Source organism: Natator depressus, chromosome 3 (assembly GCF_965152275.1).
Source record: "Natator depressus isolate rNatDep1 chromosome 3, rNatDep2.hap1, whole genome shotgun sequence".
NCBI classification, from domain to species: Eukaryota; Metazoa; Chordata; order Testudines; family Cheloniidae; genus Natator; species Natator depressus.
In genome coordinates this window covers 185,579,579-185,595,491 of record NC_134236.1, presented here as the reverse complement: position 1 = coordinate 185,595,491, position 15,913 = coordinate 185,579,579, and the positions used below count along the sequence as shown (strand labels likewise).

Here is a 15,913-nt window from a genome sequence, read left to right as displayed (position 1 = left end):
AGGAATATGGCTACATCTGCTAAAAAAAAGCAAAAACAAAACTTCAGTCCATTATACTTGATAGCTTTGTGCCCTGGTTAAAAGCCTGATCCTGCTCCCTTGGAGTAAATGGGGTTTTAGCCATTGACTTCAGTAGGAGAAGGAGTTGATTGTGCAAAATAGATTTAGTGATGCCCATCTTTAATAAACTATGAAGACTTATGTTCTAGCATTCACCTTAAATTTTGTTTCTTCAGTTTGATATGGTTAATTCTTACAATGAAACTTAATGTAATCTTGTCACAGTCTGAAAGCAATCTCATTTCTTCTTAGGTGAAATACTTCGGTCGTGATCCAACTGATGGCCGAATGAGGCTTTCACGTAAAGTACTTCAGTCACCAGCCACAACTGTGGTTAAAACTCTAAGTGACAAAAACAGTATTGTAATGGGAGCTGCAATTCCGGAGTCATCTAGCTCATCCTGTTGACTAGTAAGATCATAAGAACTGTTATGGACATATTAGTTCTGAACTTTTTAACGATTGAAAACATATTGTGAATGACAAGTTTGTATATTGTACAGATAACATCTTAATTGTGTATAAATACTGTTTGATGCTGGTTACTATTGAAATTTTCATCACTATCTCCTTGGCTATTTCATTCTGTGTCACAAAAAGCTTAGTTTCATTGTAGTATTGTTACAAATTATATAAAATTGCCAAGGAAAAACTGACAATTCTGGACTTCGGGTTGGCTACCGTATATAAGCTATCAGAAAAGAACTATCTTTATTTTTGAGAAGTCTTACTCATAATGCCAAAGAGCAGATACAAACCCTGTTCAAAGAAATGTAAAGTTTGCTGCTTTCTTGGAAGTTCTGACCCATACAGTGGAATGCCTGAAGCTGTCACCCTTACACAAAAATGTTTTCATAGTGTCTCCCTAACGAGCATTTGACTGTAGTCTTAGTTTAGGATTTTTCAAAAGAATATTATGTGCGTTTTTTCTACAGAAGCCAATGGGACAGTAGACAAACCTGACTGTTTATAAAATGGAGGCAAAAGCATGCCATGTCATTGGCAAATCAATTGTTTTAGTAGTAATCACTTAAGATATTGTCACTGGTTTAGAACAATCGTATTCTCTAGATTGGTGGAGCTATGTGCTGATTTAGAGGAATGCAAAAATAAACTTAATTTAGTGCATTTTTAACAAACATTTGTGAATGTGCAACCTTTTTGATTTAACTCCTATTTTGTTAGTTGGTCCCTGGAAAAGAATGGTATCTTGCATTTTCTTTGGAAGATAACATGGTAACCAAATAATCCAACTTTAATAAAAGCATACTGTGCTAGAACCTATAGACTGACAGTGAATCAAATAAATATATAGAGAAACTATCAAAGCTAAGAGGTGATGTAAAGTCTCATAATTTTAAGATGCTGTTGGAAAATTTGGCTAAAATTCCGTCAGTATCTTATGCTACTATTCAGAGTAAGCATGGTGAGAATCTAAAACCCTCCAGTTGCATAGGTTGGAGAGCAGACCTCTGTAGCTCCTTAAAACAGACATTTTCAGAGTTAATGTTTCAGGAATATCTGATAGCATTCCAACGTAAATGGTAAAAGGTGAGAAGCTCTCTTTCACTGATAGTCCTTTACATAAGGCAAAACTAATTCCCCAACTTTTGATTTTTGGGATGTTCCACTTTTAGTTTAGCACTTAAATTAGCACAATGTACCTCTGTTGGTCAAAGCCCAACTGCAGGACACAACGTATAATGAAGGATATAAGGAAAAAAAATTCAGCAATCTGCAAGATATGTAGAATTCACTACGTTAGCATGGGTAACATTTAACCTAAGTTTCATGGGTCATCATTTCAGTTACAAGTATTGTAATTCACAATAATTTAAAGTGAGAGCACCACATTTATATAGAACACTAGCAATTTTATAATACTAAAATAGATAGTGGAAAGGAGTGGGAAAACACAAAGAGAATCTAAGACCTGATAATTTAGAATTAAATGCTGATGAACCCTCTCAAAATAAACAAATATAAGAACAAATAGGAGTATTGAGATTGTAATACATTTGTTTTCCAGCTCTGAGTTAAACCATTGTGTCTGGTATACTTTTCAAAAATCTTGTCATAATTCGGTGGAGGAATTTTAACATTCTTAATGTTCAATCAAGATGATTTCATCAGATTCTCTTAAACTCAAAGGGACATTTTTAAAAGGTTATAAGAATTAACCAACACCATGTGTGGAGGCTTCCAAAATCAGTTAAGAAGACACCCATTCCCATGCTGGTCTGAAACTTTGTCTAACAGTAGAAAACCAAGCCTTCCGTCAGTGGCAAGTAGGCTTGGAAGCGCCCGGAATTTAAAAAAAAAAAAAAAAGTGTGGCGCAACATACAGGGAAATATTTATCTCTTAGTACATAATAAACACTTGTATTTGGGGAGGAGAATGTGAACATCTGAGTGTGAATGTACAGCCACAATTATTTTGCTATTTTTTATTCTTAGTAAATATTAAAAGAACATTGACCCAGTTATATTTGTAGTCTTTTGTTCCTCACAGTATAAGCTTGAAATATAACTTTTTCCCTACCAATCTTTTGCTTGTCCACTTGTCTCACTATTATAGTATTTCCAGTGAGATACCCTTTCACGTCACTGGTTTTGTCACTACGAATTACCGGCACAGGTAACCAGTGAGGTCACACTCAATGGGTAATATTATTGGAGTAACATATGCTAATGATCTCACATCAACCCTAAACAGAATCTGAGCAGAGAAATGTTTTAGCTTTTCATTTACTTCCTTTAGGAAATATAACCTCAGTCTAAATGTGCCCACAGTTTCTAGTACAGTCTATGTTTGATGGACACTGAAGTTCCGTTTTACATTTTTCTTTTAACAGTTGGCCAAGGAAGTAGTCTGGTTACTAATGTGAATATATTGATTTTGTTTGAGGCACTGAATTGTCTCAACATCAGAGGTTTAATCAGGCACTCCACTAGGTGTCCAGTGAAGTTGATGGTTTGCAATCTGACCTGAATCCAATTTTTCACCCAGCTGTGAAGGTTAATAATTAGATCATTTGAATGGCTAGGACTGATGTGCTTTTATTTAATATGAAATGTTAGTCTATTGTAGATCATTTAACTCCTCAAAGTGTGGTATTATTCTGAAAAATGACACTGCAAAAATGGCATTGTAGCATTCCAAATTTGCTCACTTCTTATTTTTGTAATTGCTAGCCCTGCAAACTCAATGTGTGGGGTCAATTTTAAGTTCTTTCTGGCTTGAACACAACCACCAATAAAGAATTTTCATTTGGAGCACAGTTAACAATTGATGATCCATGAGCCAAAAAGAACCCAACTCCTTCTATAGCTGGATTGGCTTTCCTGGGTTAATAAGAGAAAAAACATATTTATGTTAAAGTAAGCAGGTATAAAACTAAATATCAGCATGGACCAGATCTTTTGAGTATGGATCTGGTGAGGTTTTTTTTTTTACGTAGTCACTTTTATGACCATAACTCTACTTCAAATAAATAACATAGATACAAAAAGTGCCTAACATTTTAGGCATCTGATCCTGTATGTCTGAAAACTCTAACTTTTTATTATTTATTTGTATTTGTATTATTGTAGCACCTAGAACCCTACTACTAGTCATACACAATAAACCCATTGTGCTACGTGCAGCACAGACAATAGAATAGATGGTCCCTACCTCAAAGAGCTTACAGTCTAAGTATAAAACAAGGCAGTGGGTGGGTATGGAAGGGAGTACAAGGAAACAGTGAGACAGTATTGGTCAGAATAATAGGCAGCGGTCTCAGTCTTTAAAGTCTCTAAAGCAGCTTCACCATTGTCCAGTTTTTTTGTATGTGTTGCAGACAACTCTTGGTATCTTACAGATTCCAGTATGTGGATATATAAATATTTTGTTACTGTAACAGAGGTTCTTGGGTGTGGGTCTCAACGTCCTAATATTAAAATCTTGAAAGGAGAAATTTCTTATTTGTGAATTATTGATTTTTATGCTAGTGGAAAGCACTGTGATCTCTGTTTATAGCAGAGGCTTAGGAGCCAGGACTCCTGGATTCTTTTCCTCTGTCAACCATTTGCTGTGATCTTGGGGAAGTCACTCGACTTTCTGTAGTTCAGTTTACTTGCTTGTAAAATTAACATTACCTATCTCTCAAGAGTGTTGTCCGTGAGAATCAGTTAGTATTCATAAAGTGCTTTCAGATGCATATATAAGTGCAAAAAAAATGTAATTTAAGAGTTCAAACGGCTAGGTGTGCAAAGACTTTAAATCTAGATGCTGCACTGGGTGCACATACAGATTTGGAAGGTGGTGTGCAAGCTGAAATGTTAAAAATAAATTTAAATGCAATATACAAATCAAAATTAGTACTGAAAACTTGAACCTAATTCTCAGAATCACAGGAAACCGCTGTTCTTGCCTGAATAAAGGGGTAGCATAATTATGTGAAATACTGAAGATTAAACTATTTGAATTTTGGCTGGATTGTAAACAGGTGGTGACTGACCAATGAAGGTCCAAATTCCCTTGGTCAAGTCCTCAAAAGGGAAAAGCTACCATGTCCCATCGCAGTTTCTTCAGCACGTAATAGTGATTGAGCAAAGAGTCAGATGTCCTTTCTGACTGTACTTCCCAATAGGAATATCTGGACTCTTAGGGATGTTTCTCTCTGTGATGGGGCATCTGCCCATAAGGGGTTAATAGATCCCTAGGGAGGCTGCACGGGAGGCAGCCAATCAGGGCCAGGCAGGCCCATATAAGAAGAGCTGCAGGGCAGAGCAGCTTCAGTAGCTGCCTGGAGCTTGAGGAGGGAAGATCAAGGCTCCTAGCAGGAGGAAGGAGTGCCAGCACCCTGCACAGAGCAGTGCTGCTAGCAGCAATAGGCGGGTGGGATGGGGGATGAGCTAAACACTGCTCCTAATTGGCTACGGGCATTCGCAGGCTGGGGCCCTGATGCAAGGGCAAAGAGGGTGCTGGGGGACCACAGGGAAGTGGCCCAGGGAAATGAATTGAGGAGTCAGAGGGGACGCAGTAAGTGGTGGCCATCTTACAGGGTCCCTGGGCCAGGACCCAGAATACGAACGGACAGGCCTGGGTTCCCGTCGTGTCCGCCATTGAGGAAGTGACCAGGCAATGGACTGCAGTTGCCACTGCGGGAAGTGGCTGGACAGCACACTGCAGTTCCCCCAGAAAGGGAAGCATAGACTGTGGCACAACTGGAGGGATTTGTCCTGAAGAGGACTCTGGTCCTTGGAATTATACTGGTTTGGAGCAGAAGTGACAGCAACAAGATATCACCAGAAGAAGGCGCACTGGCTAGTAGAGCTAATCCCTAGTACAGCCAGCAGGAGGCGCTGAAGTGGTGAGTGAATCCCATCATGCTCTCCAATTGTATATGTGAAAGAGATCATGAGACTCATCTCCACTTCAACTGCAGGCTAAAATCCAAAAGTGAATAAGACCAGAAAAAAACCAGTCCTCTGGGGATGACCATCCTCTGCCTCTTAAAAAGGCAGAGAAAAAAACCGCTAGAAAACAGGAAAGCACTCCAGAAGTAGGCCTGGAGGCAGAATATTCTAGTTATCATGTGGATGGTTCCAGATGTCTTCAGGCAAGGGAATTTGGAGGACAGTGAGGCATAGACATTCTCTAACTTTTCAGGCTCCTCCACATCCCTTTGGAGATTGCTCTGACAGGCCAGGAGCCATTCCCAGCAAAAGATGCAAAGAAAATTCAGAGTGCTTTCTGCCAACAGTAGAACAGGTTCAGAATCCCAGTGATAGTCCATGATGGTAGGATTTTCCCATCACAATCCAAACTCCCACGGTCATGATTACAGATCTCATCTTCTCACAACTGAGCGCACAGCTGGGGCACCCAAAATATGCAGGGGATATGTTCAAGGTCAGAGTGGGCTCACAGTATCCACTTTCCAGAGTCGAGAGCAGTCAGGTTGGCTCTGCAGACCAGGGTCCATGAATGAACTTTGTGTGCCCTGCTTAATTTAATTCTAAATATTGAAGAGGTGCAGATCACCTCCTGAGCAAGAGGTCATATTGGCACAATCGATATACAAGGGATACCGAATGCAAAGAGACTGGCTAAGCCATGAGCAGATACAAAACCCAGAACCAGGAAATATTCCAGCTGTTATCTAAGGAACTAAGTCAACTTCAGGTGGAACCATTCACATCAAGTTACAAAACAAAGGTGAACCTTTTCTTCCCCACGGAAACAGACTAAAAATGACTGTGAAGAAATGCTCTGGCTCAAAAATGGCTCAATCAGCTTCTCTATGACTTTCCCCACATCCCCTAATAGATCTGTCGAAGAAGTCTTCACTTATCTTTTCAGCACGCAAAATCTTTAAGTGTATTATGACCTGGCTAACTGATAAAATTCAATGATAGTCATAAATGAGGAATCATCATCCAATGGGAGGTGTTTCTAATGGTGTGTTCCAGTGATCTGTTTTTGGCCTAATGCTATTCAATATCTTGGTCAATGATCCTGAAAAAAAATAAAATCTGTGCTGGTAAATAATTGCAGATAAGTCAGTATGATAGAGAGAGCTGGATCACTTAGTAAAGTGAGCTCATTTGAACAATATGCATTTTAATATAGCCAAATGTATGAACTAAGGATCATCTGAGTGTCTAGTTGATCACCCATGGTGTTGAGGCTTCTAAGGGCGGTATATCTATCCGGACCAACGGTTTAATCCGGTCTTCTCTATCTGTGGTCAGCACTCAGTGCTGCAGGCTGTCACAACTCATCTATTCCAACCAATGACATCTATTTCTCTTTATTTATATACGTTCTTGTTGCAATACACTGGCAAGAAGTCTCCTCAAAAGCTCTGCTCTCGAAAGTTGCCAGCTTTTTATTGCATGTTTGACAGGGACAAGATGTTTTTTTTCATACACTACTGTCATTTATAACAAAAGTTAACTCTCATTTCCATACTTCACAGGAAATAATTCTCCCATAAGTTTGCTCAAAGCCTCAACACCCAAAAGAGAATGTGAGACACTTTCTGGATGTGAGAAGAACTGTTACTATACAAGTTAATAGGATCACTTCAGGAAAACAGTTTTCCTTCCTTCATGTCTGTACCTGAAAGTATCCAAATCCTCCATTGCTAAGTGTCATTGTAACATTTTCCCTTGCAGATAAACCTATTCCAGGAGGTATCAGAGCTCCCTCAACCCTTTTTCCATTGGGGAATCTCTTGGACAGACAGGGTGGCAGCCATCGCAGAGGAAGTCTAAGTAAACTGCCACCTGCTCATCCATCAACACATATATAAAGCACCACTGGCTTGACCTTTGCTTGTCTGCAGAAACATCCTTTGGCAGGAAGGCACTCTAAGTAGTGTTCCCAAAATAGATCAATGCTTCTAATTTTAGGGAAGGGAGGATGGGACCTTATGTCTGTCCTGCTTATTGCTAATTTTTTTTTTATTATTATTTTTTTACTGTTCGCTCTGTGCCAAAGAAATCGGGCTCGGGAAGAGGAAAGAATCTAAAATGGAAAACATGTTACCTGAGTTCATTTCTGAGAAGTCCTTTGACTATCTTCATGATGGCATTTTGAGGTTCCAGATACTGTATATAGCTAAAACAGTTGAAAACATCACTGTTTATTTCTTGAGACTATATAACTTTAAGTGTTTCCATACTGCTTTGTGAGTACCTGTCTGACTCAGGTGGCAGAGGGGTATAAGGGCATGTCTACACTACGAAATTAGGTCGATTTTATAGAAGTCGATCTTTAGTAAGCGATTTTATACAGTCGATTGTGCATGTCCCCACTAAGTGCATTAGGTCGGCGGAGTGCGTCCTCAATACTGTGGCTAGCATCAACTCACGGAGTGATGCACTGTGGGTAGCTATCCCACAGTCCCCGCTGCCCATTGGAATTCTGGGTTAAGCTCCCAATACCTGAGGGGCGAAAACATTGTCGTGGGTGGTTTTGGGTACATGTTGTCAGTCTCCCCTCCCTCCCTCTTTGAAAGCAACGGCAAACAATCATTTTGCGCCTTTTTTCCTGGGTTATCTGTGCAGAGACCATAGCACGGCAAGCATGGAGCCCGCTCAGCTGCACACTGCTTTTGTGAGCATTGTAAACACCTCGCGCATTATCCTGCAGTATGTGCAGAGCCTAGCTAGGAGCCACCAGCATGAAGAAGATTGGGAGGAGGACATGAACACAGACATTCCTGAAAGCACGGGATGTGGCAATTGGGATATCATGGCAGCATTGGGGCATGTTGATACAGTGGAACGCCGATTCTGAGCCTGGCAAACAAGCAAAGACTGGTTGGATCGCACAGTGTTGCAGGTATGGGATGATTCCCAGTGGCTGAGAAACTTTTGTATGTGTAAGGCCACTTTCATGGAAGTTTGTGAGTTGCTTTCTCCCACCCTGAAGCGCAGGAATACCAAGATGAGACCTGCCCTTGACTGTTGAGAAGTGAGTGGCAATAGCCCTGTGGAAGCTTGCAACGCCTGACTGCTACCAGTCAGTTGAGAATCAATTTGGAGTGGGCAAATCTACCATGGGGGCTGCTGTAATCCAAGTAGCCAGGGCAATCAATACCCTTCTGGGAAATGGGTAGGTCATAGTGGATGGCTTTGTTGCAATGGGGTTCCTTAACTGTGGTGAGGCAATAGTCGGAACGCATATCCCTATCTTGGCACCGGACCACTTTGCCAAAGAATACATAAACCGCAAGGAGTACTTCTCAATGGTGTTGAAAGCACTGGTGGACCACAAGGGCCATTTCACCGACATCAATGTGGGATGATCGGGAAAGGTGCATGACGCTTGCATCTTTCGGAACTCCAGGCTGTAGAGGAGGAAAGAGGAGGAAAGAAGGAACTTTCTTCCCAGATCAGAAAATTACCCTTGCGGATGTTGAAATGCCAGTAGTTATTCTTGGGGACCCAGCATACCCCTTGCTCCCATGGCTCATGAAGCTGTACACAGGCAGCCTGGAGAGCAGAAAGGAGCAGTTCAACTATAGGCTGAGCAAGTGCAGAATGGTGGTAGAATGTGCCTTTGGACGTTTAAAAGGGCGCTGGCGCTGTTTGCTGAATAGATTAGACCTCAGCGAAAGCAATATTCCCATTGTTATTGCTGCTTGCTGTGTGCTCCATAATATCTGTGAGAGTAAGGGGGAAACGTTTATGGCGGGGTGGGAGGCTGAAGCAGATCGCCTGGTGGCCAGTTTTGAACAGCCAGACACCAAGCTAATTCGAAGAGCACACCGAGGTGCACATCAGAGAGGCTTTGAAAAACAGTTTCATGACTGACCAGGCTATGGTGGTGTGATAGTTGTGTCTGTTTGTCCTTGATGCAAAGTCGCCCCCTTTGGTGAATGTACTTCCCTGTAAGCCAATCCCCCTCCCCCCTTCAACCACAGCTGGCACAGGAAATAAAGTCCCTATTGTTCTGAATCCATTCATTCTTTATTTATTAAAAAAAACCTTGAGATCACTGACAATGCTGACTAGTAAAATGTAGCCCAGGTGTACAAAGGGTTTGATAATGGGTTGGGGTAGGGGAGGAGGGAAGGACAAGGCCACATTGGTTATTGTGGCCACACTACAAATCAAAGCTTTTTGAATGACAGCCTTCTGTTGCTTGGGCCATCCCCTCGAGTGGAGTGGCTGGATGCCTGGAGCCTCCTTCCCCCTGCGTTCTTGGGCGTCTGGGTGAGGAGGATATGGAACTTGGTGAGGAGGGCAGGCGGTTACACAATGGCTGCAGCGGGGGTCTGTACTCTACTTGCCTTTCCTGCAGCTCCACCAGATGCCTCATCATGTCCGTTTGTTCCCCCAATAGCCTCAGCATCTCCTCCTGCGTGTTCCGATCACGCTCACTGTATGCTTTCCTGGCCTCTGCCACCGAATGCCTCCATGCATTCAGCTGTGCCCTATGAGTGCGGGAGGACTGCATGATCTCTGAAAATGTCATCGCAAGTACTTTTTTTTTTCGCCTTCTAATCTGCGATAACCTCAGGACGGAGTTGATGTGGGGAGCATAGAAGCATTTGCAGCTGCAGCGGGGCAAAAGGGAGAGTAGACTTTTAAGAAGACACATTTCTGAGAACAAAAGGGAGATTCTTTCACAGTGAATCAAACAATTCACAGCAGACAGCACGTGTGTTTTAGGTACAAGGTCGCGTTTTGTCTTTTATATTGAGTGCCTGCTGGTATGGTGACACATCACACATGGCTGGGCAACAGAATTCGGTATCCAGGCAGCCATGGTAAGCCAAAGGGTACATGGGGTTGGCCTCTTCCGCTTTCATAACATGTGGGAATGGTTTCAAATTGCAGCGCCCTCCTTTCCCATAGCAACCAGTGCCAGATGTGTTTGCCGTTTAAAAGGAGGGGCTGCGGTTTTGGGGTGGATGTGCAGCACACCCCTTCCCCCCAGCATGGCTCTTCTCTGGGATGATCCCTTTTGGCCAAGCACAAACAGCCTAGCATGCCCAGGGTCTGATGTGTTGGGGATCACCAAATAGGGGATTACTGTTCCCTTACAAAACATCCCCTATTTCAACCAGGTGACCATGAATGATATCACTCTCCTGAGGCTGACACAGAAAGATAAAGACCGAATGTTGCATGAATGTGACCAAAACCCAGGACCATATGCTGCCATGCTTTGTGCTGCAATGATTCCAGACCACTTGCTACTGGCTTGGTGTGGTAAAGTGTCCTCCTGTGGAGGACAAAATAAGGCAGCCCTCCCCAGAAACCTTCTGCAAAGGGTTTCAGTGTACTTCCAGGAGAGCTTCAGGGAGATGTCCCTGGAGGATTCCCGATCCATCCCCAGACACATCAATAGACTTTTCCAGTAGCTGTACTGGCCGCGAATGCATCCCAATTATGCAGGGCAAATCAAACATTAAACACAATTGCTTTTAACCCCTGTGTCGTTACACATGTGCACTCACCAGAGGTGCCTTCTCCGCCTTCAGGGTCCGGGAACAATAGGCACTGGGAGGGTATTGGCTCCAGGGTGAGGAAAAGGTCCTGGCTGCCGGGGTGAACGGGTTCTCCACTTGCCTGCTACACATTCTCCTCCTCCTCTTCGTCGTCCCCAAAATCGTCATGCGTGTTGTGTGAGGCTACCACCTTGCAGGTGTCCATGGAGAGTGTTGGGGTACTGGTAGGGTCCCCCCTTAGAATCGCATGCAGCTGATCATAGAAGCGGCAAGTCTGGAGATCTGACCCGGCGTGACCGTTTGCCTCCTTTGTCTTTTGGTAGGCTTGCCTGAACTCCTTAATTTTCACATGGCACTGCTGTGCATCCCTGGTGTAGCCTTTCTCCACCATGCCCTGTGTGATTTTGGCATCTATATCAGCATTTCTTCTGCTGGATCGGAGTTCTGCCTGCACAGATTCTTTTCCCCATACTGCAGTCAGATCCAGTGTCTCCCGTTCGCTCCATGCTGGAGCTCGTTTGCGATTCTGGGGGGACTGCATGGTCACCTGTTCTGCTGAGCTCGCCATGCTGACCGAACAAAATGAAATTCAAAAGTTCCCGGTGCTTTTCCTGTGTACCTGGCTAATGCATCGGAGTTGAAAGTGCTGTCCAGAGCAGTCACATTGGAGCACTCTGGGATAGCTCCTGGAGGCCAATACCATCAAATTGCACAGCGCTGCGTCTACACTACCCCAAATTCAACCCAGGAAAGTCGATTTTAGCGCTACTCCCCTCGTCGGGGAGGAGTACAGCAGTTGATTTTAAGAGCCCTTTAGGTCAGCAGAACGGGGTTGGTTGTATAGATGCATTCATTATAAACTTGACCTAAATTCGACCTAACCTCATAGTGTAGACCAGGCCTAAGACAATTCTGAATAATCTCAGGTATCTGCAGGAATATCAATGTCCAGCCCATTGTCTCTGACTGGGGGAAGAGGCCAATCTAAGAGAGGGTGTCAGGTAACAATTTTTCCATTTGGCCAAAAATTTGCTGTGGATTGAAGAGGATACAAGGTATCTGGTATGGAAACATTTACCCCCTAGATTTAAATGTTCAGTTATATAACTTGTTTTACAAAATAAAAATTGTATTTGCAATTGTGTTATCACGCTTACAGACCTTAAGTGGATTATTTTTTTCCTTACAAAATATTGTCTATATTGAGAAATTATATACATTGATTGTATGGTCTCTTTAAGAATATTGTTTTCTATTTCTCATCTCATTTCAAGACACAGGCATAGAAAAGGCCCAGAGAAGGGCATGTTTACACTTTAGGTGTAGCATGTATTGATTATATGGAAGTGTTCAGTTTGCCATTTGAAATGGGGAGATGAAGGGAGGAGAGAGTGAAGACCTTGTAAGCGGCATCTATTCTGAGAATACTATGTGAATAGCTGACACTTTATGTATCCTAAAGACAAAAACTTACTCTTCATAAGGGTAGTTGGGTTTTATTTTTTTGTTTTTTGCATTGGAGGAATGCAGTATTTGTGCCAGTAGTGGGGATTGGCCTCGACCATCCCTTCATTTTGGTGTAAAATGTTTATAAAGAGCTTTTGTAAGCTTTCCTTCAGTATATTGCTGGCTACCCAAAAAAACCCCAACAAAAGAAAAGAACAACCTCTGTGGTGTGTGTACAGTATTGCTAACCTGCCCTTTTCATATACGTCCTGCAAGAGCACCAGGACATGAAGAGCTTTCTTTCCAGATGACAAGGCTACTTTAACTCTAGGGGGAAAATAAACTACTTTTTGACAAACAAAACCTGGTCGATAGAGACTGCAGCCATGTCTACACTATAAACTTTAGTTAACTCAAGTTACATTGGCGTTAGGCCACTGAAGGTTATAGATTGCTGGGACAGGTGAATACTTGGCTGCTTGCACTAGAAAATGCATCTGCTCATCAGGAGTGCTTGTGTCAATATAAAGTGTGGTGGACCATGGGTGGACCATCCGCTGCAATCCATTTTGGGACATGTTTTATGAGATAGTAACGATTTGCCCAGGGATTTCTGGGAGCTGGCAGCCAAGTTACCAGCATGCAGTTTTCTCCAGCTCATGATACCTTCCACATCTCGTAACTTTTGCATTGCTATTTAAAAATCGCACAGTCCCTTCTGACACTTTTTGTTCTCTGCCATCTGACGGAAGCATGGAGCCCATAGAGCTCAGTACTGTTCTCATTAACATTTCAAATACAAGACACATGATTCTCCTGAATATGCAGACCTTCAGGAAGTACTGCAATACGCAGGATCACAATGAGAAAGACATCTCATTGTGATATCTTTGAGGACAACTTGCTTGGGTACATAACAGGGGAAAAAAATTCCAGGTTGCTTGTAGTGTTCACGGAGCAGTTGGAGGTGGAATGTTTCTGGGGCTGAGAAACAAGCACTGACTGGTTGGCTCGCCTTACAGTGTGGGGTTGGGACAATGAGCAGTGGCTTTAGAACTTTTGGATGTTAAAAGGCCACTTTCCTGAATCTGTGTGTCAGGCTCACCCCAGCGCTCCAGCACATGAGCACCAGAACGAGAGCTGCATTGACAGTGGAGAAGCGAATGTTAATTGCACTCTGGAAGCTTGCAATGCAAGATTGCTACCGGTCAATGGGAAATTATTTTGCAGTTGGAAAATCTACAGTGGGGGACCTTGTCATGCAATTGTGTAGGGCCATTAATTGTCTCCTGCTGCTCAGGACTGAGACTTTGAGCAAGGTGCAGGAAATAGTGGATAGATTTATAGCAGTGTAGTTCCCAAAGTGCTGTAGGCAATAGATGGCACCAGCCCACCTTGCCACAGAGTACATCAACAGAAAGGGCTACTTTTCTATGGTTCTGCAACCAGTGGTGGATCCCGGTGGATACTTCGCTGATATCAATGTGACTGGTCAGAGAAGGTGTGTGATGCTCTCTTCTTTAAGAACGCAGGACTGTTCAAGAAGCTGCAAGCAGAGACATTATTTCCTGACCAGCGGCTTATCATTGGCAATTTGGAAGTGCCTGTTCTGATCCTGAATGCAGAATGACAGCTGAATGTGCTTTTGGTAGGTTGAAGGGACGCTGTCAGGGTTTACTCACTAGATTGAATCTCCGTGAGAAAAATATCCCAATGATTATAGCTGTCTTTTGTGTCCTGCATAATTTCTGTGAGGAAAAGGGGGGGGGAAAGCTGCCATCAGGGTGGAGGTGGAGCCGGCTGTCTGAGTTTGAATAGCCTGATTTAAAAGAGCCCAATATGGGGCTATGTGTTCAAGTGTTGTTTTTCAAAGTCATCCACAGTAGTGTTCTCTCTTAATGGCTTGAGATAGTGTATGTCTTGTGTAACTTAAGTCGTGTATTTTGGTTTTTGCCTTCTGCTATCCTTTTGTGCCGTCTGCAAATTATAAATACTGCTGGGCCTGTAGCTTTGCCTGCCACTATGTGCACTCAATGTGCAGCGGCAGTCAAAAAAGTGAACAGACTGTTGGGAATCATCAAGAAAGGGATAGATAATAAGACAGAAAATATCATATTGCCTCTATATAAATCCATGGTACCTTGAATACTGCATGCGGATGTGGTCACCCCATCTGAAAAAAGATATATTGGAATTGGAAAAGGTTCAGAAAAGGCAACAAAAATTATTAGGGGTATAGAACGGCTCCGTATGAGGAGAGATTAATAAGACTGGGACTTTTCAGCTTGGAAAAGAGGCGACTAAGGGGGGATATGATAGAGGTCTATAAAATCATGAGTGGTATAGAGAAAGTAAATAAGGAAGTGTTATTTACTCCTTCTCATAATACAAGAAAAAGGGGCCACCAAATGAAATTAGTAGGTAGCAGGTATAAAACACAAGAAAGTAGTATTTTTTCACACAATGCACTGTCAACCTCTGGAATTCCTTGCCAGAGGGTGTTGTGAAGGCCAATACTATAACGGGGTTCAAAAGGGAGCTAGATAGATTCATGGAAGGTAGGTCCATCAATGGCTTTTAGCCAGGATGGGTAGGAATGGTGTCCCTAGCCTCTGTTTGCCAGAAGCTGGGATTGGGTGGCAGGGCGTGGATCACTTGATGATAACCTGTCTGTTCATTCCCTTTGGGGCACCTGCCATTGGCCACTGTCAGAGGGCTGGATACTGGGCTTGATGGGCCTTTGGTCTGAGCCAGTATGGCCGGTCTTATGTTCTTATGAATTCTATGGTTCTTGCTGCACATTTATAAATATGGCTGGGTTTTTCATGATCTGAATTCTGTGGTGCTTCACCTGCATTTATAAATTCTGTTTGATTTCTTTGCTGCCACATTGTGTTCTGTAATATTTGTTGTGAACTAATAAAGGTACTTTGATTATCCAAAAATTAGTACACAAAATCAAAGTGCAAATAAACACATACATACAATATTATACCAACTTAACATAATAGGATGAAACTTTTAAAATTCCTATTGAAAAGGAAGTAAACATTAATGTCTATTTGTGTAAACAAAAAGGTAGTTCAGTGTACTCCATTGTGGCTACAGACGCCAATCTGTGATTTTTTTCACAGGTCAGTGTATATGCAGCTGTGGCTTTGTTTGATGAGAAGTAGAGTGGTAGGGGTAAGGATGTGGTCTGTGATGCTACATAGTATGCTGGATGGAACAGTGTAGGGAGCTGCAACTGTGGAATTCTCCACGGACTGCAAAGGCTGATTCCAGGATTTTTTTGACCTGTAGGTTAACCAGGATCTGCATCATTTAGGTTTGCTGCCTGAGAAGACCAATTACGTTCTGGTGCATTTCACACTCCTTGTCCTGCTGGTCCCTCTGTTTTTCTCCATGCTCTTGGTTATATTGGCCTTCCAAACAGTCTGTTCCTGGTCCAG

General features: G+C 42.6%; 1 protein-coding gene across 2 annotated transcripts in view; it reads left to right on the top strand.

Annotated features, from left to right (window-relative positions):
• Positions 1-15,913, top strand: part of PNPT1 (polyribonucleotide nucleotidyltransferase 1) — a 74,541-nt gene that overhangs the window by 42,514 nt on the left and 16,114 nt on the right. The window contains exon 28 of one of the 2 annotated variants that reach the window (XM_074949482.1): positions 313-471. In XM_074949482.1, the coding sequence (XP_074805583.1) occupies positions 313-468 (156 nt within the window). In that variant the 3' untranslated portion in view covers positions 469-471. Of the gene's footprint in view, positions 1-312; positions 4,029-15,913 lie in introns of those variants that run through there. The other variant, XM_074949481.1, reaches the window with a different exon arrangement.